At 40.6% G+C, this 25,000-nt stretch overlaps 4 protein-coding genes across 4 annotated transcripts; 3 read left to right on the plus strand and 1 right to left on the minus strand.

Moving 5' to 3' along the window:
- Positions 1–345: 345 nt before the first annotated feature.
- Positions 346–2,404, plus strand: LOC121304188 (U6 snRNA-associated Sm-like protein LSm2; the record flags this gene model as incomplete). The annotated part of the gene is made up of 4 exons (XM_041235156.1): positions 346–434; positions 637–667; positions 1,195–1,254; positions 2,252–2,404. Coding segments are annotated over 4 exons (306 nt in total), but the record flags the coding sequence as incomplete, so codon positions are not given.
- A 3,142-nt stretch (positions 2,405–5,546) lies between these two features.
- On the plus strand, positions 5,547–11,796 carry LOC121304189 (TRPM8 channel-associated factor homolog). Its single transcript, XM_041235158.1, is given in 10 exon segments — positions 5,547–5,970; positions 5,972–6,322; positions 7,490–7,986; positions 7,989–8,105; positions 8,829–9,130; positions 9,786–9,912; positions 10,078–10,167; positions 10,385–10,622; positions 10,624–10,708; positions 10,986–11,796. Coding segments are annotated over 10 exon segments (2,316 nt in total). The 5' UTR covers positions 5,547–5,713; the 3' UTR covers positions 11,238–11,796.
- Positions 11,797–14,317: 2,521 nt separating this feature from the next.
- On the plus strand, positions 14,318–18,118 carry LOC121304318 (zinc finger protein 391-like). Its single transcript, XM_041235386.1, has 3 exons — positions 14,318–14,530; positions 15,376–15,790; positions 16,191–18,118. The coding sequence occupies exons 1-3, from the start codon at positions 14,507–14,509 to the stop codon at positions 16,973–16,975; spliced, it is 1,224 nt and encodes a 407-aa protein (XP_041091320.1). The 5' UTR covers positions 14,318–14,506; the 3' UTR covers positions 16,976–18,118.
- Positions 18,119–18,223: 105 nt separating this feature from the next.
- On the minus strand, positions 18,224–24,894 carry LOC121304190 (phosphatidylserine lipase ABHD16A-like). The gene is made up of 8 exons (XM_041235159.1): positions 24,345–24,894; positions 22,837–23,101; positions 21,890–21,994; positions 20,163–20,223; positions 19,709–19,785; positions 19,082–19,180; positions 18,937–18,983; positions 18,224–18,536 (listed from the first exon to the last, which is right to left on the minus strand). The coding sequence occupies exons 1-8, from the start codon at positions 24,627–24,629 to the stop codon at positions 18,453–18,455; spliced, it is 1,023 nt and encodes a 340-aa protein (XP_041091093.1). The 5' UTR covers positions 24,630–24,894; the 3' UTR covers positions 18,224–18,452.
- Positions 24,895–25,000: the final 106 nt, after the last annotated feature.

The raw sequence follows: 25,000 nt of genomic DNA on the forward strand, positions 1-25,000 counted from the left end.
GCTTGAAATATGAAATGCAGTGGCATATATAAAATATTTTTTCACGCTGTAATTGTAAATCGCAAAGCTAGTCAAAACTAGCACATAACTAAGTGTATATGCATGTGTAAAAACCCATGAAAGGTAATGCAGGGGTTCCCAAGTAAGTCCCAGGAATCCTGATAAAGTAATGTTGCCCTGGGGTCAGTTTATTTTACATGAACTCTGCTGTTAGGTGTTAGGTCTAACATATTATTACATATACCAGGACCCAAAGCCTATACAACATCTACTTTAGAAATTCACTAGGCGTAGTTTGCAAATAGTCAGGAACTCCAGAAGACCTGTAATATTTCTGTGGATTAAACACCTTGTCACTCTTTGCAGCTGTTCTACTCATTCTTTAAGTCACTGGTGGGGAAGGATGTGGTAGTGGAGCTGAAGAATGATTTGAGGTGAGCTTTGAAACAGGTTGACGTTGGTGGGGAGTCAGTGCCACAGTACTGCACGCTCTCATTCTGGTATGAACAAACCATGTTAAAGCCCAAATTACAGAAGGGTCGATTTATGCAGAAAAGTGCTCTTGGAGTGCCATTCCTGCTGCAAAAAAACGTAATTCAATAACAGCTTGCTTTTTTATTTTTCCGTTCTTTGTAGTATCTGTGGAACTCTGCATTCGGTCGATCAGGTAGGGTTGCTTTGCGTGGATAGAATGTCTTCTCCATCTGTTGTTCAAAATTTGAATTGTTTCTCAGTGCCTTGCTGGATTACAACTGGTTTTAAAAGCCCTTTGAAACCCTCCCTGCACGTTTGCATCAGTAGATGAATGGAGACACCTCCTGCCCCTGTTAGGAAACATTTGAACTGACAGCTGGGTCTAGTGTTTTAAGTATAATCAAGCCAACAGATTAATTATGAGGAAATTTAATGCATAGGGGAAGTGATAACCAATGTGGTGTGCAAAAAACAGTAACCTGCTTTTACAGAAACACCTTCAGTAATCCTCAGCTTCATCTTCAATAAGCCATTAATTATTATATAATTATAATATATATTAATATAATAAGTTATTCGGAATATATATATATATATATATATATATATATATATATAACATTATTATTATTATTTTTAGAAACAAGATTGTGGGATAGAAAGGCCAAGCTTTTCTGCTTCCTCAATGTGGTTGCTAATTTTGCTCTCTTTCCTGTTCAGTATCTGAATATCAAGCTGACAGACATCAGTGTGACAGACCCAGAGAAGTACCCCCACATGGTGAGTCATATATATTACGCACACACACACACACACACACACACACACACAGAGCTGAGTCAGGGTAACCAACCCAGGGAAATACCCCCACGTGGTCAGCCTCCCACACAGAAGCACTAAAAAAGAAAGTTGGTACTACATTTAGACAAACAACAAGGATCATTCAGTTTTTTTAAATAGTAGCTGACACTAAGACCTCCTTAAAAAGCACGTTAATTTAATGAAAATAAATGTAATTGGTTTTTAAAAGGAATACGCAAGCTGTCCCTAATCTCAGAAATAAGTTATCGGGACAGCCTGATAGCATAGGGTATCTTGGTACTTTTGAGACTCAAAATACTTTCATAAATACAGATTTATTATTATTATTATTATTATTATTATTATTATTATTATTATTGTGCTGGCAATATAGTGAAAGCATCTATCTATGCATAACTAAGTCACATTTTGAGAGAAAAGAACTATGCATTAGTTCTATAGAACAGTGTATGTTAAAACTTGCTTAGGGTGTTCATTACCATGTTTTATTGATGATATCATAATCTGTGGTACATGGAGGTTGTTGTCTGTAACACTTGCATGTTAACATACATTAACAGAACCTGTTAACCAAAGCTGACGAAACTAGGCCATTCTTTATTGAGACTATGAGAATTTGGGGGATATTCAAATTGCAAGCCCAAGGCATATGTGTCAGCAAGTGCCATAACACACTGTTTATTAATAATAATAATAATAATAATAATAATAATATTTATTATTATTATTATTATAATCCTTCATTTGACATTATACTTTTACCCAAAGCGACCTTAGACTGCTGCTGCAGAGTCGCTTCCAATAGGACCTCTTGTTGTACGCCTCATTCGAAGGACGGCGCACAGGGAGGTGAAGCGACTCGCTCAGGGTCTCGCGCAGGGAGTCGCTGGCTGAGCCGGGATTGAACCGGGATCCTCGCAGTACAATTCTGTTTTTTTTTTTTTCTGTTCCTCAGCTTTCAGTGAAGAACTGTTTCATCCGAGGCTCCGTGGTGCGTTACGTACAGCTCCCCGCGGACGAGGTGGACACCCAGCTACTGCAGGACGCCGCTCGCAAAGAGGCCATGCAGCAGAAACAGTGATTTCAACAGGGGAGGGGAGGGGAGGGGAGGGGAATGTTGAATAGAGTTTTTTAGTCACTTTCCGAGGCAGGTAGGGACTGTCCAGCAGAGAACAGCAACAGACAGCAGAAGATCTGTTTTTGTTCTCGGGGAGGGGAGGGGGGCACTCAAATTTAAGCAATTCTATAACTTATTAGAATATGTAAGAATGGATTTTTGTTTTTTGAAACCCATGAAAAGGTCTGAAGTTTGCTGATCATTTTTGTTTTGTTATGTGGTGTTTCGACATTTGAAGCAAAATAAATGACATCATTTTACTGAATCTCTGTCTAGTGCAGGTTTTATTCTTCCTGTTGAGTGGCTCAGGAAAGGTTTTTATGTTCAAAAGTACAACTTGATGTAGGAGATGTGATCCAAACAGGGGTGTTTTATTAGAACATTGACATTCTCTTAAAATACATATCAGCCCTAAATTAAAGTTATTTCATTTAATAAAAAAATTGGGAATTCTTTTAAAATCAATTTTTTTACCTCTTCTCATTATTAACACTGTTAGTTTCCCATACCTTATTCAGAGAATCATTTTTCAGTTGTTTGTTTTAACTTAATCAGCCCTTATTTTATATAGCGCCTTTCATAGTGGAATGCCATCACAAAGTGCTTTACAAGATGCAGTAACTATATAATACTTCATATACAGTGGAAAGTAGATAATACATGAAATAGTAGCAGCAGCTAATAGCTGATATCAGGTTTAAAGAGCATGGAAGGCAAGAGAGAACAGGTGGGTCTCTCTTGCTTAATTCAGATGCAGATGCTTTGACCGCTCTGCTAGATCAGCTGCTATATCCTGGTAACTTGACTGAAGTTCCTAGGATCTGATTGCAGAGGTGCTGGCCGACTGTAAAACCATACCCAGTACAAATATTTTAATTGTTATGTTTCTCAAAACAAAGGTTGCCGTTGTTCCTGCCTACAGCCTGCTGTAAACAATACAAGCCTGCATTGCAAGTTTAACTGTGGGTTTGCTTTTTAAACAATGATCTGATTTAGTGTACCGCCCCTTACAGAAAACCCAGTTGGAATCCCATTATAACCCCTTTGTCACCCTTGGAACCATCCTCAAACCGTTAAACTACACCCTGTGTGTTTTTGTAGAAGCCTGCGTGCACTGTGTACTCGTTCTTGCCTGCTGCAGGAACTGTCTCCTCGACCTGCCCTCAAATTTACAACAAACAAATTAGCACCTGGCCACATTCCAGTCGTTTTATAAGGGAAGAGAGTCTTCCAGCCCTGCCATTTTCAAGCACATCAAAACCAAATTAAATACATGGTTCGCATGAGCAGGTTGATAATACCTTTTAGGGTTATAGAAACTATAATTCAATACGTTTTGGCATTTTATTTAACATAATGTAACAAACCACAAAATGACATCTTAAAAGGCTACCGGAAGCCAGCATAGTAGTACGGTTTTTGTTGGAATGTCACATTTTTCAAATGCTGTCAGTTTTTCGTTAAGTGTACGGAAAACTACAAAGCAGTATGTAATTCAATAGGGTAAAAGTGATTCAGCAACGTTTCATTTGACTTTGTAACGAAAAATTTGTTCGTTCTGCAGGAATGTGCACAAGGTATGATCTATCTGAGAGCTAAGATAGCCAGAAGAGGTAAGTATGTGAGTTTATCTGCACTACAAGTCTACCAGCGTGTGGTTCGGCAGGTGTAGGGCTGTATTTCTGCAGTAAAGAGGCAGCCATGTAGAAACCCAGTCCTTCAGAGAGGGAACGTGTTGCATATTTAGATATATAGTAGTTGGTTAAGTGCTTCTCAAGGAATGTATCCAGTCATTTGGTTGCAGACTTAGCTGTAAGTTAATAAGTCATGTCTGTTTATCCATCCTGTTACTATCAGATACCGGGATGTGGAATCCATATGAAAGAGTGACTGAGAGATTCTGTGTCATTAGAAGGTACAGGATTGCTACAGACATCCCTAGTGTGATTATTATGGGATTAATAACTTAACAACAATTTCTGTAGTGCCTTTCATCACAAGGATCCCAAAGCGTACACACACACACACACACATAATACAATAAAAAAAAAAAAAAAAAAAGCATTACACAATGGCATACAATCCCATGCAAGAATAGACATGAGAATTCGAAAGGATATACAGATACATATACATAAAGCAGATATACAGGTTGGGTTGCTTTCCATTCAAACAGGACAGAAAGGATACGCACACCCGGTATTGTGCACACTTCCTGCTCAAAACATCCCCACTGCACAGGCTGCTCTCTCTCTCTCTCACATCTAGTTCCACAGCCTTTGCCTGGAATCCAAGGTAAGTTTTACCTGCCTGGTTTATTATTAATATTATTCTAAATCAACCTACCTTCGATAATGATTCCTATAAGTGAAAAGAGAGTTTAATACAACACCAGCAACATGTTATCCAGCAGCTGTTCCATGATGTTACATACAATAGAAAGTGACTGGATATCATTCTCACAATTTCATATGCACTATATATGTCTCAGCTGTTTAATATGGAGTATGTGACAGGATGATGAAATTATTATCTGACACCAGTCTCATATTTTTCTTGTACTGATGTAAATCAATAATATTACAACTATATGAACAAAGAACTGGCTTGGTTTTAACCTTTAAAAGGCAACCACAGAATTCAAGAATTTCTGAAATTCAAAATTCAAGGACCATTGCCGTAGAAAATGCGACCCTGTGAAAAGGCAGATGATTGTCTATTAAGTTGAAATCAACAAGTGTGTGCTAGACATGGCAGGGAGTTTGAATTTCCTTGAAGCGCCTTTGTTCTTTCTACAACTCAACAAACAAAGATCAATAAGTGGGAAACTCTGCTGGCTGCTGTGTGAACCAGGGATGGGCTAGCACTGAGTAGACTGGGATAATCAGAACTGTAAGAAAGGGATTTATTTAGGGCAGGGGTTCTCAAACCCGGTCCTCGGGACCCCTGTGTCTTCTGCTTTTCATTCTAACTGAGTTCTCGGTCATTAAACTAAACCTTTAATTGAACTAATAATTTGCAATGTAATTGAAAGCTCTGTTGGAATGAAAACCAGACAAATGGCATCACAAGGATTCTAATCTTACTCAGTTTATTACTCCAACTTTGTTTTATTGGTCGTGTGTGTGTTCAGTCTTTTTATTTTGAAGGTTTTTGCTTTATTGTAAATAAGGTTCACAACCTCAAGTCTCTCTCTCTCTCTCTGTTAGGGAATAGACCCTTCCTAAATCTATTCTTTTTTGTTGTGCGGTCTAGAAAAAAAAAAATACTATAACAATAGAAAACTGTAAGGCAGTGAGAATGGAGTATATAGCAGACTACGCAAAACTACTGACTGGGGTGGAAAAGCTAGACTTCACCGGCCAACAGAGCCCCTGTGATCTCGCTCTAACAGGGGATGATGCATTTCCTATAGCCATGAATGACAAAGGCCAGGTCCTGATAGCTGCATCCAAGTATGGCAAAGGCCGCATGGTGGCCCTGGGCCACGAATCTTATTTGGTTGACCACAAGCTCTCCTGGTTTGTCGTTAACGCCATCAACTGGCTCAAGCCGACCCCTTATTGGAATCCAATCGGACCTCGATTTCATAGCCAACAATCTGATTTACACAGGAGACAAGGTGCAGCTGAGCGACTGCTTCTCTGATGGCATGGGGGTCTACTGCACCAGCGCCTATGATGAGGAGCACGCTGACAGGCTCATCGCGTTTGTCAAGCAGGGAGGTGGCTTGCTGATTGCCGGCGAGGCCTGTCAGTGGTCCGGCGATAACTGCGGCCAGCACCCTTTCACCAGTTTCCCCGGCAACAAGATCACTAGTGTAGCCGGTATTTATTTCACTTTTAATTCTGCTGAATGTGGACTGTGTTCAGTGAAAAGAGAGATACCTGTAAGCTGGCTGTCAGCCGTGTAAGTATATGGTATCATTTATGTTTTATTATAATGTTTTTTTACATGTCTATATAGTTATCTCTCTCTCTCTCTCTCTCTCTCTCTCTCTCTCTCTCTCTCTCTCTCTCTCTCTCTCTCTCTCTCTCTCTCTCTCTCTATCTATATATATATATATATATATATATATATATATAATAGATAGAGAGAGAGAGAGAGAGAGAGTTAGTTAATGCTATGGTCAAAAGTTTTGTATAGAATGTTAGAATTGAGACAATTACATAAAATCTGTATAAACATAATTTAGATCTTTCATTTAATCCAAGAAACTACAAAATTATATAGCAAAAGCCATAACCGTAGTATAGTATTTTATGTTAGATTCAATACAAAGCGGTAATTCAATAGCGTAACATTATTCAGCAGGTTTAATTCGGCTTTGTGGAGCAGAATTTGTTAATTCTAGGGTGATGGAAAACCTTTGGCCATAGCTGTGTATTGTGCAAGGGCACCCCCTAGTGGTTAGAAGTGGCGGCTCATTTCAAGTAGGGACCCATGTGTACAGGTGGAGGCAGACAGACGAAGCAGGACTCCTCAGTCTGGTGCGCTGCTCCAAAATAACAGAATGTGATTTATTCATATAATATAAACAAACAAAAAAAAACCCTTACTGTAATATTCTCTGACTAAACAGAGAATTGCACTTTGACCGATAGAAACGTTCAGCGCAAATCACGTTCGCAAACGTTTTGCTTCCTCTCCTCAGACTCCCCCTCCCCTTCGGCTTCCAGCTTGATCTTCATATTGGCTACATCTGGGACTCTAATTCCTAAACTGGATGTTAACTATCTAGCTATAGCCAATTTCCCCAAAACCATTTATTTAAGAATCCTCACAATACTGGCCACTAGTGGTCATTACACGTCCCACAGGAAAATACATTAGCAATAACCTATTATTTCTATTAATTATTATTCTGTAACTGTGCTAACTACTTACCCCGTAATATATTCTGCAATTTTTTTGGTTCCAGCTGTGTTGAACAGGCTATGCTATTGTTTTTTCATTCAATTAAACACCATTGCTGGATATACAAAAGCACTTAAATAAACCCTATTCACAAACCAGTACTGTCCTAATCCCCATTGAAATGATTATAAATCCATGAATGTCATTCATTAGGTAAAGTAAACACCTAAATACCCAACAGCACCCAGGCCAAGCATCAACACTAAAACATGCCAAAAGCCACCGTGAGAAATGGCTTTTGATTGTTTTCTGTTCTGTCACAACCAGACAAGGGATGGACTTCAAAGAAGATCTAGAGTTCCTGCTGAAGGGGGTGACTGAGTTTCAGTTAAGTGACAGTGGAACCCCCTCTTCTGTGCTGGTCTACGGGCCGATGGCTTTCCCCATTGCCCTGGATGAGCACAACCAGGCCTTCGTGGCGGGGGCTCGTTACGGGAGGGGCCGGGTTATTGTGATGACGCACGAGGGCTTGATGACTCATGCTCCGCTGAAGCCTTTCCTCTTCAACGCCATGCAGTGGCTCGACGGGGGCCGCAGGGGCCAAATTGGCTTCCACCCCGAAATCCAGATGGGCCCAGCTCTGTACAGCCAGGGTGACTTCACCTGTGAGCTGACTGATTTCAGAGAAGGCCTGAGCGTCTATTGTTGCACCTCCTACACGCAGCGGAGATTCACGAGTTCGTGGCGAGGGGGGGGAGGGGTCTGCTCATCGGGGGTCATGCCTGGTATTGGTCATACGAAAACAAAGATCAAAACGTGCTGGTCGACTACCCAGGTATTGCTGCTTCAAGCATTATTTTTATTAATTGTTTTTTTAGCGGACGCTTTTATCCAAAGCGACTTGTGTGTCACAGTTGCTGGAGAGTCACTTGTAAAACCGAGGTCCTATTACATCCCATCCAAAGGACAGAGCACAAGGAGGTTAAGCGAATTGCTCAGGGTCACACGCAGCGAGTCAGTGGCTGGTATTGAACCAGGAACAAGCCCCTTTTCTTTAACCACTGGACCACCAAGCCTCCTAGCTTAGCAAAGGATGTGGACTGTAATCTCAATAAAATTCAGAACAAAAATAGGATTTTCTTTTTTTTTTTTTAAGGTTTGAAACCATGGAATATCAATGAGATCTCTTTGATTATGTCCTGTTTTGTTAGATTCCAGTGAATTGTGCACATGGTGTGGGTAACACTTTTACATTACTGTGTATTTACATAGTTACTTAGTAAATACCTGTGTGCTTACAAAATTATCAGGTATAGTTACAATGTGTAAATTCTCTTGCATAATATAACCCTAACCCTTTTCTGATAATTGTGTGCTTGCATATACCGTGCAAAAAGATTGAAGAGTTAAGTACATTGTAACTATAACATAATAGCATTGTAATTATGTGTTAGTAATTGGAGACCTTTAAAGTGAAGCATTACCGTGGTGTCTTTGTAAAGCCTTCATGGGCCCAACAACCTTTTTCTTGTTCCCAACATTTTTATGATCTTCTCAGGCAACAAGATCCTCAACAAATTTGGCTTAGGCATCCTCACCTCAACCGTAGATAGTCGTGCTTACAAAGCTCCAGAATCCGTCGAGCATGCCATGCAATGCTACCATTTTAGGAAAATGCTGTCCAAGTTTGCCGAGCATGTCCTGGAATCGAAGGAGTTGGAGGAGCACGAGTTGTCTTACTTGAAGAAGCTGGGTCAGGACTGCTCCTTGTTCCTGAGAATGAAGGCAGAGCATAGCCCTTCATACGACTCCATTCGCCAGCTTCTAACCCAGCTGGTGAAAACGTCTGGTGTCCCTCAGGTTTGTACTTCAACCCCTCAGCCTAGGCTTTGTCAAACTCAGTTCCCGGGGGGACGCAGTGTCTTCTGGCTTTTGTTCCACTGGAGAGCTCAATTAATTAGTGGGCCCAATTATTTGATTAATTGGACAAATTTTAAAATTTTCTCCAGGTCTCAAAATGTTTCATAGCTAGTGTACCTTCAATCAAGTGCATAAATCAACTGTAAAAATTTTACAAATCAATCAATTGAACAAATAATGAGATCAGTTAAGTTTACCGAGACCTTAAGTTGGAATGAAACCGAGAAGACCCTCGGTGGCTGGAGTTTGATAAGTACACTCCTACCTGTTGCACTTATCGTTTTTGTAAATTTCAAATGAAAGCATAGGAAGTCACAGGAAAGATATAATTTTAATCAGAAATACCAGGAACCATCACCAATCAAATGGGTAAACAGGAGTAATACAAAACTCACAGAGTTTTGGATATTGAAGTCAACCTTTTCTAGTCCCAAACAAGTTTATGTTCCTATTTTCAGGCAACAAGACCATCAACAAATTTGGGTTAGGCATCTTTTAGCTCAACTGTAATGAACACCCACAACATGGACGTTGCTATGCTAAAGCCTTGGTCACTTTAATGCTAATGCACACGTTTGTTACTCTGATCCCCAAGGTGTGCAATGAACGTCCAGTGTCACACTTCAAGGACAATGTTCTGCTCAACTTGGGCATGGAGCTCTACAATGTGACCCCTGATCCAGATGCCCAACCTGCAGACTGTGTCTGGCGTGCTAGTTCAGGTTGATGCAACGAACGAAGGTAACCCAAACAGCGGGCCCTATTGCCAAAGTTTTAATTTGGCATTGGACCTACAGCTCTGCTGCTATATAAAGAGATGGAAAATCTACTTTGCATGATTTTCTTATGAATCGCTTTTTATCGATTTCTTTTTTGGAATAGGTGTTGAACTCTGGAGAAGTACGGGCCTTTATCTTCCTCCTGGGAAACCCACGCACATTCACGTTCCCTCAACAACGGTTGGATGCAACTTCATGGTAAGATTCATTGACAAGCGACTCTATCCGATTGCCTTGACAACCAATTCACTTTTCTGGGGGTGAGGGAGGATTGGGATGTGCCATTGTATTAGCACAGTGACAAACTCCAGGGTGTTCCAATATGATATTCCAAAGTACATGCTATCATGACGCTAAGAGTAATGACACCAGGTGCCAGAATACATGCTTCATGATTCTTCTTGTCTGGATTTAGGATGGATGCATGCTGGGTACCCAGTTATGATGCACCTGTGCTCAGGAAGGGAAACCGTTGACATTGATACCATAACAAAGAAGGGGATATGGGGAGCCATTCATGAGCTTGGGCACAACCAACAGAGAGGCTGCTGGGAATTTCCTCCTCACACCACAGAGGCCACCTGTAACATCTTGTCTGTTTACATTCACGAGACGGTGCTAAATATCCCCAGAAAACATGCAGCCGACAGCATGGGAGAACACTGTCCGCCATTACTTAGAGAACGGAGCCCAGCTTCAAAACTGGAGTGTCTGGACAGCGTTGGAGACGTACCTTCAGGTAAGCTCAGGTCTGATCTTTTTAGAAAAACAAAGAGTCGTTTTTTAAATATGAAAAGGTCCGTTTGTGGCCTAGTAAAAACGTCACTGGATGGGTGGAAAATATTCTTCCAATAACTTTTAGAACTGCTATTGATTCAGTACCCAACTGCAAACGTGAGGGAGGACAGCTTTTCTTGAAATCGACACGTCCGTCAATGGATTCATTGCATACCTGCTGATAAAGATATGGGAGAGGAATTGTCCAGACCGGCTAACCTTTATGCCTGCGCTCTTAGTTGCAGGAAGGGTTCGGCTGGGATGCCTTGAAGAAAGTCTTCGGTGAGTACCATCAAATGCAGACGTTCTGCAACGATCGAGATGGCAAGATGAATACATGGGCCGAGACCTTTTCCAAAGCAGTAAACAAGAACCTGGCTCCGTTCTTCAAAGCCTGGGGGTGGCCCATTAGCGACTCGGTGACCAGCAAACTGGCAGATTTGCCAGAATGGAGTGAGAATCCAATGAACAAGTATACATGTAACAATTAACAATGTAATCCTGCTTTTGGAATTCGGCTTACACATGTTCCCCTGTTCATGCATGTTTGTTTTTTATTTTCTGCTGTTCTCATGCTTTACTGTAGTTGAGACTGGACCTGTCAGAGGGGGGGACTGGGTGGCATAAGTGCTAGGGTTAGGGGGAAAGTGGTCTTAAAATTAAGGTTTTAGTTGAAAATGCATTGACTTGTATGCAAAGAGAGATTGCTGAGTTACAAAACAATAAGGGGGAACAAATATTTTCGAACATATTCTTTGACACTGACTAACTAGTTCTCATTAGTTTTTAGATTCTTATCCATGGCGGCAAGTCATAGAAATGCTGAATTATCTGCTGTAGATATTTTGAACCAGGTTTTGTGCAAATGCATGCTTTGCAGTGGCTGGTGTGGGCTGCATTTAAAGAGATCAGGCTTTTTCTTTTTGGGACCACGTCGGGTGAACGGCTTTAGAAGCAAGCATGGACAATTGTGAATTCTGTATTGTATTTAAAGTTTGAACTGTCAGGGCTGGTCGCTTTTGTAAGGTTAACATTTACCATAAACCTTAACTAAACACTCAATAAATACATTGGAAAAACCAACTTAATAGTCAAGCTGACATATAATTTCAGCTTTCTGAGAATTAAAAAAGTGACATATCTATATATAAAAATTCACTATATATATATATATATATATATATATATATATATATATATATATTCGACTATATTTCTTTATGGGTCTGAAGAACCTTCAAGCATAAATGATTAGTATTGAATATGTTTCTTATTTTATTCTGGACAAAGAAATTGACGACTATAACGGATCTTAATTAGCACAGAACAACCACCTTAAGTAGAAACACAGTAGCGACACTTGTTTTGTTTTTTTAAACATTTCTGCCTCTGTGTTTTGGGGTGGGGAACTGGATTCAAGCAGTGGCTCAGTGTAAACATCTGGCTCAAACGACACGAAACTCCTAATCCGATTGATTACGAGCCAGTTCGGGTTTGAGCTGTAGTTTTTAAAAAAAATAAAAACAACATAGGCATTTCCTGTTTAACAGGAACAAGTCTGTACAAATATATAAAAGGTGCTTTTTCCTTAAGACGCTACAATTGGATCTCATTGAAATGATTCTAGTCTGAAAGTTAGTTGCTCAAAATTGATTAGACCTCTGGGAAGCTGCCATTGACTCAATGAGTCTGGCAGAGCGCTTGGGGTAAAGCCACGAAAATACTTGCCTTTTATAAAGAAATAAATCAGAATTTTTCATTTTCAAAAATAGATTTATAATATTTTATATCACATTTTAAATACTAACAAAAGAAAAAAAACACACACATATTCAGCCAATACTGAGTCGTTCTGCTTCACTCATGTTCTTCTCCACTATTTCCATATTGTGCTTCCTTCCTGCAGTACACAACTCCAACATTAAGAGGGCGCTCTCCATCTCGCTAAAATCAAACACCAAGGTATCATTAGGGTCTTCCGAACCCAATCTCCAGTGCTTCTCCTTATTGGTCGAGACCTTGGGAAATGTTTATAGAATTTGATATTAATTCATAATTTCGGTCAATGTACAGTTTCAACATTATAGCTATTTTTGTTAGTAATGACGTCATCTTGAAAGTACAGCTATGGCCAAAAGTTTTGCATCACCCTATAAAATTGAAGGTGATACTTTTGGCCATAAGGTGTAGGCTGGCTCTTTTCGTGCGGAAGTGTGGAATCACAACATGATTTCCTAAGACCAGAAAGCAAAAACCAGTTTGATTGCGCAATATAGGAAAATGATTGAAAACTCACTGCTTGAGCCACAGAGCTTGGAATCTTAAGAAATCCTCTGCATTGGATAGAACTTGCATTGAGCTTCACTGGCGATACTAAGTCCCAGCACTGAACAGCCTTGCTCGTTCCAGTCAAATCCCATGCCAATCTTCTACCTTTGCCAACCCCACCAACATGCTTACAGTATATAGAGAGAGGAGGCTGGGCAGGCAGAGGTGGTCATGTGATTAATAATAGAAGGATGCTCAGTGTCAGCTTGAAGCCAGGTAAAGGGAGATTTAAAAAAAACCGGATCATATTGGAATAGAATTCAGAATCACTCAGACCACTAAAAACCATAAAAGGACTAGGAGAAAACAGAAATCTTTTGAAGTGCATATGAAGCTACTGCTTCCTAGTATCCTATGACTCCCATTACTAAAGCCCAACTCTCATGGAGGTCCATTGGAGTAAGACTGAAGCTCTAGCAGCAGGCGTTTCAAAACGCAGGTGTACATTCATCCTATGCCAATAGCAGGTAACATTTTAAAATCTTTTTTACCACACCAAACGTTCTTCATGCTAAATGTTAAACCTTGTAACTAGATTTATAAATTATATCTGAATGTACATTTTAACAAAAAAAAAATACAAAAATACAAGATTTAAGTTAAATCTGGATAAAGAGATACTGTGCATTATTCAAAACAAACAAAAAAACACTACTTTAAACAAACTTCCTTTGTGTTCTCGAGTTTAATGTTAGTACATTCACAGCTTCGTCGTGCAGATTTTTCTGCACGGTAAACCAGGTGAACACTTCCTGAAACAGACAACCCATTACATGCACCTTACCTCATACATAACTGTGTCAAATGACTTCCAATCGAAGAAAAAAATATAAACGGTGCCACCTTTGTAGAATAATGCCAATAACTACCAAGCCTGTTAATCTCTCAGCTAAATCTGCAAACTAATTAGGAGGTGGAATTAACCCTTTGGCTGCTCGAAAACTGAGACACTAACCAGCTGAGATTTTTATTGCAAAAAAATAAAATAATAATTACATACTATTTAAAAAGGGCTTTCCTGTATATGGATTACATCAGTTAGTGAATGCATCATTGTGTCTATGTTTACATCTATGATTATATGACAGTCACAATGTTATTTGCGTATGACCCCCCCCACCCGAGGATCCTATAATTACACGATAATAACAACATATTGGCGCCAGAATGACGTGTTTAGCTTTACTGCAGTGTGTTATTTAACTGACCCATTACACGATAATAACAACATATTGGCGCCAGAATGACGTGTTTCGCGTCTCTTGCGAACCTCGCTTTGAAATTGATGACGTAAAAGCTGTCCAATCACCCAGCCATTAGCCAACGAGAGTCCGAATTGGGCGTGTTTAATTCTGCTGCATTGTCGGAAGCAGAGGGCAGCAACACAAGCGCAGTTGCATGGTGTAGAATTGGGATATTTCAAACCATTTAAATGCAACAAGACAGATTTGAAAAGGTAATATAATGGACGTGTGCATTTGCGTTTGTAACGGTGTTTAACACATACCGTTTATTTTGTAAACGTATCTATTAATGCGTGTATGTTAAGGTATATTTACAGCCATACATAATAAAGCAGTATGGTACCTACAAAAAAAAAAAAATAATAATAATAATAAAGCATCTCATTTTAACTGTGGGGTGTAGTTAAGACTGGGATCTTATTACTAGTACTAGCTGCTCAAAATATGTTTTTAAATATAATTATCCATTTCTCGAAACGACAATAACAGATATATAAACTGTGTTTAAATGTCTTCAGCCCTGATATGAAAACGACTGACAGCAGTCCATTTGGAGTTAGTGGCAGGAGAATGTGTATTGCCGATACCAAACCTCAAAAAGCCTGTCCCGTTAGATCATAGTATTTATTTATTTTTATTTGTTATTAATTAACACATTTTTTTTAGTAGTGGAAATATATAGTCATTTTTCTGTTTCACAATTTAAAGCCTAAACTTCTAACACTATAAGAGACTCTTAATTAATAAAGATGTGTTAAGTTTGTTTAAAATCTCTCTCTCACACACAAAAAGGTGATTTAACTGCTATATACATAGTTGTAAAACAAATAAAACACAAACTGTACCAACTGCACCTCTAGTTGAAAAAGTACAGTTTAGTGGCCTAAACTTCGATAACAAAACATTTAAAACCTTATAAACCTTTTTATCTCTGTACACCACTCAATACATAAGGAGTAAAAATTGTTGCATATTTTTTTAAATACCTGCTTCAGATCAGTTTGCTTGAGATAGATCACAATGTGGGCTCACTAGTATGCTTCACGTTCACACGCAGGTGCCGAAGAGCCGGCTGAGGATGGAGCCTGTTAAACGTGAGGTTCAAGAACAGAACTCCTTAACAGTTCCAAAGCTGGTCCCTGCACTGGAACATGTGCACGTTAAAGAGGAGGTCAACGACCCTGGACTGGAAACTGATCCGTTTGCTCGAGACATCAGTGAGATCGGGTGTGTCCGTGTTAAACGGGAGGTGCCTGAACTGCAGTGCTATTATTTTGCAGAAGATATCAGCGAGTTAGGATCTGTCCATGTAATGGAGATACCCGAGCCAGAGTCTGCCTGTATTAAAGGAGAGAGGTCTGAGGACATGCGTGCTAATGCTGAGACGGAGGGAACTGAACTGGGATCCACTCGGAGGAAGCATCAGCTGTCTAGCGATAAACAGGATGAAACCTCATCCAGTCAGCTAACATGTAAGTAAAACTAGGTAACCTGCACTTGAATCAGGGTTAAAAACAACAGTACTGCAATGTGTAAAGTAGAAAGGAACAGAAAGCAAAAAGAAAAGGTCAAGTTTCTTTGTTGATTCCAACAGGACTGTCGTCTGCAGGCTGTTTGCCATTATCAGTTGACTTTGTGGAGTGATATACTTATATAATAGAGTGTTGTTTAACTCAGAAATCATGATCAGAGCAATTCAGCAGTACTGATGGCGGTCCTAATCTAAAATTCAAATATTTTGAGGAATTCAAAGCTGTAAGTAGGTACAAAAGGTAAAACTAGAAGAAGAACACAAGTAAAGTTCTACCAAGAAGTCATAAAATGCATAAGTACTGACCTGTAAGCTAACTGTCTCGTCTGTCTTACTTGTAGTGGCGCGTGAAAGCGATTCCTATCCCTGCCCTCACGGCAAAATCTCTTTCACTGGGAAACAACACCTTGAGAAGCACAGACAGGGCGTGCACCAAGACAAAGACCTTGCAGAGGAGACCCCGTGTTGCTACGTTGAATGCGGAGAGAGCTTCAGTTCGACGGACACCCTCAAAAACCACGAGCAAGGTCACGCAGGAAAGACCCCGCATTGCTGTGACGATTGTGGGAAGAGCTTTAGCCGGTTGGGCCACCTTGTAAAACACCAGCGAATCCACACAGGAGAGACGCCCTTTCACTGCACTGAATGCAATAAGAGTTTCAAAGAGTCAGGCACACTTAAGAAACACCAGCGAATTCACACAGGAGAGATGCCCTATCACTGTACTGCATGTGGGAAGAATTTCCGCGAGGCTGGCACTCTTAAAATACACCAGCGAATTCACTCCGAAGAAACACCTTACCACTGCACGGAGTGTGGGAAGAGTTTCCGGGAGACCGGCACCCTTAAAAAACACCAACGCATTCACACAGGCGAGACTCCCTATCACTGTAGTGAATGTGGAATGAGTTTCAATCAGTCAGGAACCCTGAAAAAACACCAGCGAATCCACAGTGGAGAGACCCCCTATCACTGTAGCGACTGCGGAAAGAAATTTCGACAGACCGGGGACCTTAAAAAACACCAGAGGATTCACACAGGAGAGACTCCCTACCTCTGCACCGTTTGTGGGAAACGTTTTCGGGAGTCAGGAACTCTGAAAAAACACCAGAGGGTTCACAGTTGATACAGGAATGGTTCAGCTGCTGGTTTTGGCGAGAGTCCACACTAATCCCAGGGCATTAAAGAACCGAGCTGTGAAAATTGAAGGAACTGAATTTATTCAGCATGGCACGCAGATGAATAAGGGGGACGTGACTGAAGTATTAAACATCCTGAAAGAAGCTGACAAAGTTAACCCTAACAGATACAAAACACAGGAATCAAGACCAGAGGACACTTAAGTGCAGACAGACTTAGGACAGACAGTAGTGAACACGAGAGTGGTGAGGGTATGGAATGGGTTACCGAGCCACGTTGTTGAATCACTGGGGTTCTTGAAGACCCAATCTGACAAATTTGGGAAGGAAAAAAGACTCCCATTGGACAGCAGTTTGAGCCATTCCTGGTTTAAGAAGACACACCTGAGCTTGTTAGCTGTGGACTAATCAAGCTCCCAGTAAAGCCAGGAATGGGTGAAGCTGCTGACCTATTCCCATCCCTGCAGAGTTTTGAGATGAATTAAAAAGATCAGGACGACCTCATAGGTATTTTTTTTTTTTTTAAAGGCCCCAAAGTATTTTTGTTTGAAAAAATAATAAAAGGAGGTCAGTTTCTAATAAGTATCATAAATATTAGAATGAAATGCCAGGTTATTTACTGCGCGCGTCTCAATTCGCTGTACTATACATACTGTAGCTATAATACGCAGGTCATGATACAATGTATTATACTCAGGCTGATTCATAAAGAATGCAACACATGAATTAAAAAAAAACAAAAAAAAAACACATTATTACAGAACATTGCATGGGGTGCTGTTGTGTGGCACTGGGTGAGGCAGTCCACGATTAGTGTCAGTCACTGTCTGTGGAATCAGACACAAAGATGCCATCACTATTAAAAATGAAACAAATCTATATTTTTTTTGCGGGGTTTACATATAAAGAGAGAACGTGTTCACGGTGCTAATGCTAATACAAGGTAAGAATATGGATTCTAAAGTCTTGGTTAGAACTAAGATGCTATGATAGTTACCGTGGGTTCCTGCTGGCATTACTTATGATGTGGTTTTCCCTCCCTCTTTGCTTGTGTGCAAAAGATGATTATTGTAACCCACTGTTTTGTGCAGTGTCTCCGAGACAATAGCAAATAAATACTTCTGAAATTACATACTTGTATAATATATTGCAAATCCAGACAAGCTGAAAGCCAGGTAAAGGCAGACAATTATAATCTAGCAGTACAAGAACAACAGAACCCAGAACTGTTGTACACACACAAAAACAATACATAAAGGAAATTTGACAAAGCGATTAAAATGTAATTCGGAGCCTGCTTTAAGTAGATCCCTACAGCGCCCCCTCACTGCTAAAACCAGGCTGTTGCTAAAACAGCCTCAATTATTATGTTACAAGCTGCGGGCTCGCTCGGACACAGTATAGAACGCGCATCTTGGATGCTTCAAGTAGAGATCGCCCGCTGACTGTTTCCCCACTGCGCAGCTACAATCGCCATGGCGACTGGAACTCGTAGGGAGGGAGGGGGGTACAGTGGGTGGCATCAAAATTCCTCATGTGCTTTCGAGCCTGAGGGAGGAGTAAGAGAGATGGGATGACATTTGGTGGATCTAAAAGTATTAAGCCTATATAATTACATTTTAATCTTAAATATACGTTCGTGTTTACAGAGAGGCACGTTCACAATGCAAAGCCCATGTATTTTTTATATCCTGTGAATGCTGTGAACATTAAAATTTACTTCAAAATGAATTCTAGTTTACAAGGGGTCACACACAACTCGGTTACATCTTTCACACAACGCGTTACAAAATACACTCACAGTATAAAAAGCAGCAATCTACATTCGCCCTTAAATATTGGAAACGCTCAGTTTTTTAAAATCATTTAAAACGTGTTTATTTATTAAGTTTAACAGGGTTAGGAAATTAAACAAAATCCAACAGTCCAAACACACAGACACACTTACCAGGAACAGAGCCAGCTGTCTCCTTCCTTCGAAAGTCATGTCGTTGCCTGAAACAGAAAGAGGGGACAGTGAGAATGGATTCTTGGTCACCAATAAGGCTGTATTGGTATAAATACACGGTTTTGTTTTAAAAAGCCAGACCCACCGACGGTCCAGGGAAATTCTGTGGTCTGGTCTGTCTGGTAGGATTGCAATACGGAGGTGCACCAGTCATCGTCCATCTCATAGCGACTGTACACTGAGGCTGTGGGCAGAGAAAGGCAAACAGGTTAGCACACAGAGGACGGATTTGTCAATGTGTAAACTGCAAAAAAGGACAATAATCCGTAATTCATCTCCTCTTTTACGTATGTTTTCTACAGTGGTGGCTGTGAAGTCTGGCGCAACATTCAACGTGATCGAGTATCTTGGTGTTCCAGAGGTTAAAGAAAAGGGCTTGTTACCAGGAGGTTCAAACCCCAGCTCAGCCACTGACTCACTGTGTGCGTGACCCTGAGCAAGTCACTTCACCTCCTTGTGCTCCGTCCTTCGGACGAGACGCAAAACAAACGAGGTCCTATTGGAAGAGACTCTGCAGCAGCAGTTGTTGATGAAGCAGAGTTCACCCCCCTGGTCTCTGCTTTCGATAACACATTTTGACTAACTAATAATAATAATAATATGTACTGCCTTTGTCAAGAACAATCTCTTCCAGTAAGAGCATGGCTGGCTGTATAACCTTCTTTAGGAACAGCCTTGTAAGAACAGGGTCAGCATTGAATATAGACGTTACCTTCTTCGACAGCGCTGCTTGCACCCAGCCATTCTCTGACAGCACGCACCCCCTCTTCAGTCATTACCTTGGGGTACCTGTGAGCAACAACAATGCCAGTGGCACCATAATAAGTTCCCTGTTTTTTCATCATTTTTTACCTTTAGGGTCACCTAAACTATTACAAAGAAGCCCATTTCTACGTCTTGACAAAACAGTGTAACTGCAAAATGCCAAAAGAGTTAAAAAACACCCTATGCCCGATTTACGTTTTGATGTTAAGACTTTAATGGCTTATTTCACAGGTCATGATTAGTACTGATCTTGGACTACTTTACCTAAAGTAACATTGATGTGAAACCAGCCTTAAATGCTCACATCTCAAAAGCTAAACCAGAATTTTTTTTATTCACTGTGTTCTTGCTCAAAGCCAACCATTTATCAATAGCAAAACTTGGCTTCTGCAATACCTCACCTGAACTGTAGGAGGCGCAAGAGCAAGTAGTGCCCCCTGTTGGACATGATATCCTCCGGACCTGTAATAAATATAAACAGAAAACAGATTCTTATTCTTACTCTGTATATACAGCCCCCCAGTGTCTAAACCGTGCCTGTTTGGAAAGCATGCAATAAAACACATTCGCAAGTAACCAAAACCAACACAGCGACAGGATAAGCAATCTAAAAAAATAAAAATAAATAAATCATGACAAAGTTATGCATTTTAATTTGAAAACCTGTCAAAAAAAAAAAAAAAAAATCAATGTGAGATTTCATTTTTAAATAAAGAAGGATCTGTCAAACCTACACAGTTGTAATGATAATGCTATGCCATCCAGCTATGGATAAGGTTTTGCATCACGTAGAATTTTAGGATTGAGAATTAAAAACTAAAAAGTCTGTATGAACAGAATTTAGATCTTTTATTTAACAGCATGTAATCAAAGACTACAAAATGATCTTGCAAAACTGTACCTGAATTCATAACAATAGTATGATATTTCATGTTACATTTAGAAATGTCCAATTTGCATCAGTTTTTCGCTAAACTACAAAGCAGTATGTAATTCAATATGTTAACGTAACATTATTCAGCAGCGTTCATTCGATTTTAGGAAGCAAAGTGTGTTAATTCTATAGGGGGATGATGCAAAGCTTTTAACCAGGGCTGTACAGTGTTTCTCTCCATTGTGCTAACAGGGAGTTTCCTTTTTTTTTGTTTTACTGACATCTGAATAATGCTGTTTTCCAGCTAATTTAAAATGTAAAAAAAATATTTCTCAATAGTCACTTGAAACAATATTCAAAACTCCTCCCAGCAATAATAAACCTCAACACCGACACTAAGCAAGGCTTCAGTTCCCCCTGAGTCCATGCAATCAGGGGCAGGACATGGATCAGTATATTCAGGGAGATGTCCAGTGGGTCTGCGAGATCAGTCACCTGCAGATGCTGTTAGCCGACTTGTTTCCTAAAGCTGGAGACAGCATCCCAGCTCACATTGAAATCAAATGTTCTCGGCTTGGGTTTCTGAAATGATGACTGCCAAAGAAAAGCACCATGCCGAATGCTATGCACCAACTTTCCTGCAAAGCACGCAAGGCCGGTTTACAATGGATCCGGGTGTGACTTTTTGTGACAAGCAACAGACGTGCTAAAGAAAATCCTATATAAAAAAAAACCTGCACACGTTTCCACCAATGCGTTGGAACCTGTGCATTGCACTCAAAAGCTATTCTCCAATGGCCAGCCAGTCAGCGTACAAATAAACAGCCCCCAACACACCAGGAATCCATTTGTTGGTGGTATTTAATTGAACTGACAGAAATCAGCTTGCAGAGCAAATCCCAAACTGTTAGATCAACAAGGGAAATACAGTCTTGCTGATTGAGACAGGGGTGGCCTTTCTCTAATTAGGTAGTGATTGGAAGAAAAAGCCTGTGTCTGGGGGAGTAGAGCGGTCAGTGAAGGTAATGCCCAGCCTAGCCTCTGTAGGGGTTTGTATTATATCTGTGTATTTTGCTTGAATTTGTTGTTTTGGCCCTTGTGCCCTACTTGCTTGGTTATTTATTTTTTATAAAACGTGCGCTTGCGTTACGGCTTCCCAGCTTGCTTCCTTCCTGCCGCTAACGGCCTGGGCAGTGACGCTAACCTTTTTTCTGAGAAAACTTAAAAAAAAGACAGACAAGGCAGGTGACTTACTCCAGCTTTCAGGCATTACTTTGAGGGCAAGAGGCAGCAGGTCATCAAATGAGGCATCCAGGACTAGAGCACTTACTTCTGGGTAGGACATGGCAGCCCAGGTGGCTACGAGGAGAAACAGAGTTATAAAATTAGTTCTTGTTGAGAAGTTAGGGTCTTTCGTGTTGTAATGTTGAATTACAAATAATAAAAACTAGTAAGACGCTGACGGGGGACAAAAATCGCTGACCACTTTTTTTCGGATCTCTCAAGCAAAATCAGGTTTGCCCACTTTTTGCCGCATTGACACCATATAGATAATCCTCTTTGCCCAACGGTGCATTGTGGTCCAATCCTTCAAAGTACCTTCTGCAACTGCCAGAAGCAGGCAGAGTTTTACAGCCACGGGTGCGACCAAGGGTTGGGGTAAAAAAAAAAAAAAAAAAAAAAAAAAAAATCAATTCCCAATTCCATTTCGCATTCCTTTTAATAAACTCCAAATCCACACCGATCAAAATTGCAATTAGCAATATTCTATTAAAATGAGCTTCCCATAGTGGCAAACAAATGACTTACTGGAGTCGCTGTTTGCCAGTCGATTCAGTTTTGCTTCAAAATGAAAGCTGCTGAACAATTCGCTGTTATTAATGTCTCTAAAATATCTATTCTGTTGAAGAACGTGGAATGGATTTTAAAAAAAGGACCCTAACCCTGGGTGCAACGTTTAAACGCTGAAAACTTAGCTCAGCTGGATTGAGATCTTGAGTGTTGAGGGAAATGGCACAAGGCTGTCTCAAATCGCAAGATCAATTTACGGTTTTTAAAGATGCCCTGTCACTGAGGGTAGATGTTCAGTAGAGGCTCAATTGCGAGGCTGTCTTGACCAGAAGGACTTTGCAAAAAGGAGGAGTGAGGTGGAAGTCTCAAACAAACGGCCAGCGAGTGTAGCCCCTGCACGAGGCAAATACCTGTAAAACCACCAATAGACCAGGCATAGATCACAATGTCCTTCAGCTCGAAACCCAGCTTGTGAACAGCGTACTGCACCACGACATCCATCGCACTGGCTTCGTTTTGAGGGAATGACACTCCCTGCAGACAGACAAGAGAGACTCTCGAAATGCTGTTTCCGTTTAGATCACTCTTATTCAAACCACCTGAACACTTCTCAAGGCTGACTGTGGGGAAGCAGGGTGGGCTTGACAGAACAATGCTTGATCTATGGCCGGGGTGTCAACCTCAGTTCCTGGAGGGCCGCGGTGTCTTGTGGCTTTCGCTCCACCCCCGAGCTCTCCACTAATTCATTGGTCTAATTATTTGATTCACTGGACAAACCTCTAGAACTTCCCTCCAGGCCTCAAAATGTTTTATAGGTTGTGTACCGTGAATAAAGTGCAATTGTTGTAAACCATCAACTGTAAAAGAGCTTGAAAAAAATATGAAATTAATTGAGAGCTTAAGTTGGAATGAAAACCAGAAGACCTAGAGGCGAGAGGACTGGCACTTTACTCTCTTGATCCATCAGTGCACAGCGCAATGGTAGCATGCTTCCTCCACACCACGAACAGCCTGGCGAAGTTGAGTTTTCATTGAATTTATATGAGCGTGGCATAAAACGTTCTGAAGAGAGCGAGTATTACCACTGGATAAAATGGACTTCACTCATATCCACAAAGCACTGGCCACCATGCTAGGTTACAATGCCTCAAACATTTTAGGAGCTCCTACAAGCACTTTTTTTTTGTCGCTAGATCTGTAACATTAGCAGTTTGGTTTTTATTTGAAAAAGGGTGCAAACATAGCGTGGTGGTAAATGCTTTATGAATGAGGTCTTTGCTGCTTCAGTTTGTTGGTATGGGCGGGACATGCAGAATGGGCTCCAATGTAGCTAATACTCACTGTGCTTCCTCCAAAGCTAGGCTGGTTCCAGCCCAGAACAGAGCATCCAACTGCAGTACAACGCAGGGCAGGAGTTAAACAATTTCAGGGTCACAGGGAGAATTTACAAGTTCATTTTACACCCATATAGCTGCAATCAGCCCATAAGGACCTAACAAATTCTGGCTTGCGAGGCTGGATTAAAAAAAAAAAAAAAAAAAAGACATATTATACTGGAAAAAATAACCTGAGGATCACAACACAGGCGGCACTGAGCAGTCAGCTACAGGCATTTCGGGCTGAAATGACTCCTTGTGCCCCAATGAACTGTGACACTTCCTTACGAAACACACTATCGTAACGCATAACAAAAATGACATTGCAGCTTGCAGTCACCCAAATAGTTCTTGAAAGACATTTACATGCGGTTTAAGTTCTCCCAAGCTCCCCAACCTCATTTAGCAATTCCATGTGTTGTTTTAGGTCGTGATCTCCATGACTTTGATGACAATTGCTTGGGCTGGCTGCCTTCAAGTCATTGGATTGCAGCTGCATTGCTAAAACCTTTTCCATTTGCCAATCATGTTTAGTAGAAGTACAACAACAGTACAGCAAGGTACTCCTTCGATCCCCCATCCCATGTTAAAATATTGACCAGTTTCTTTCCTTTCTCTCCTTGGCTGTCCCTCTTGTCTACGAACATGGTGTCAATAGCGTTCCCATCACAGGCCACCAGCTTCGCCCTCTGACCTCCACACTGGGGGGGGGGGGAGAAAATGAAGCACAAGACATAAAGGTTCGGCTTTAACAGTTTGATATACCATCCACTGTCCAGCTCACAGAGGGAGCAGCAATGCTTTAAAATACACGCTCTAACCTGCATTACAGTCCCTTACACAGAGAATCTCTCTGCATGTGAAAATATGCCAAATACAAATACAGCTGTTGCATGTCACCTTTTGCAGGTTTGTTTAAATTCCTAAACTTTTAAACTAACATATTGAGAAATCTGTAACCAAATCAGAAAAAAAAACACCCCTCTATTATTTTTATAAATCATTGCTGTGTCCATTTGAGTATAAGACTGCATACAGCATAACTGAATATGACAATATGTGGAGAAATATTGTATTTAAAATAAATTGAACTGCACTGTACATTTACTGTCTTTCGGATTTCAGCATAGCACAAATGCATGCAACACACCAAAAGGAAAGAGCAAAGGAAATGCATTTAAAAATGTTGGTGAGCACT

This window comes from Polyodon spathula, chromosome 37 (genome assembly GCF_017654505.1).
Source record: "Polyodon spathula isolate WHYD16114869_AA chromosome 37, ASM1765450v1, whole genome shotgun sequence".
NCBI lineage: Eukaryota > Metazoa > Chordata > Actinopteri > Acipenseriformes > Polyodontidae > Polyodon > Polyodon spathula.

Bases quoted from the DNA above. Each gene is read 5' to 3' on its own strand.
- LOC121304190 (XM_041235159.1), bottom strand. From the start codon at position 24,629: ATGCAGGTTAGAGCGTGTATTTTAAAGCATTGCTGCTCCCTCTGTGAG. The intron at 23,102-24,344 runs TACTTCTACTAA...AACTGAGGTTGA, and splicing joins ACCTTGCTGTACTGTTGTTG to CACCCCGGCCATAGATCAAG. The intron at 18,984-19,081 runs GTGGGTCTGGCT...TTTCTGTTTCAG, and splicing joins AGAATTTCCCTGGACCGTCG to GCAACGACATGACTTTCGAA.
- LOC121304318 (XM_041235386.1), top strand. From the start codon at position 14,507: ATGCAACAAGACAGATTTGAAAAG. The intron at 14,531-15,375 runs GTAATATAATGG...GTTCACACGCAG, and splicing joins AACAAGACAGATTTGAAAAG to GTGCCGAAGAGCCGGCTGAG. The intron at 15,791-16,190 runs GTAAGTAAAACT...TCTTACTTGTAG, and splicing joins CTCATCCAGTCAGCTAACAT to TGGCGCGTGAAAGCGATTCC.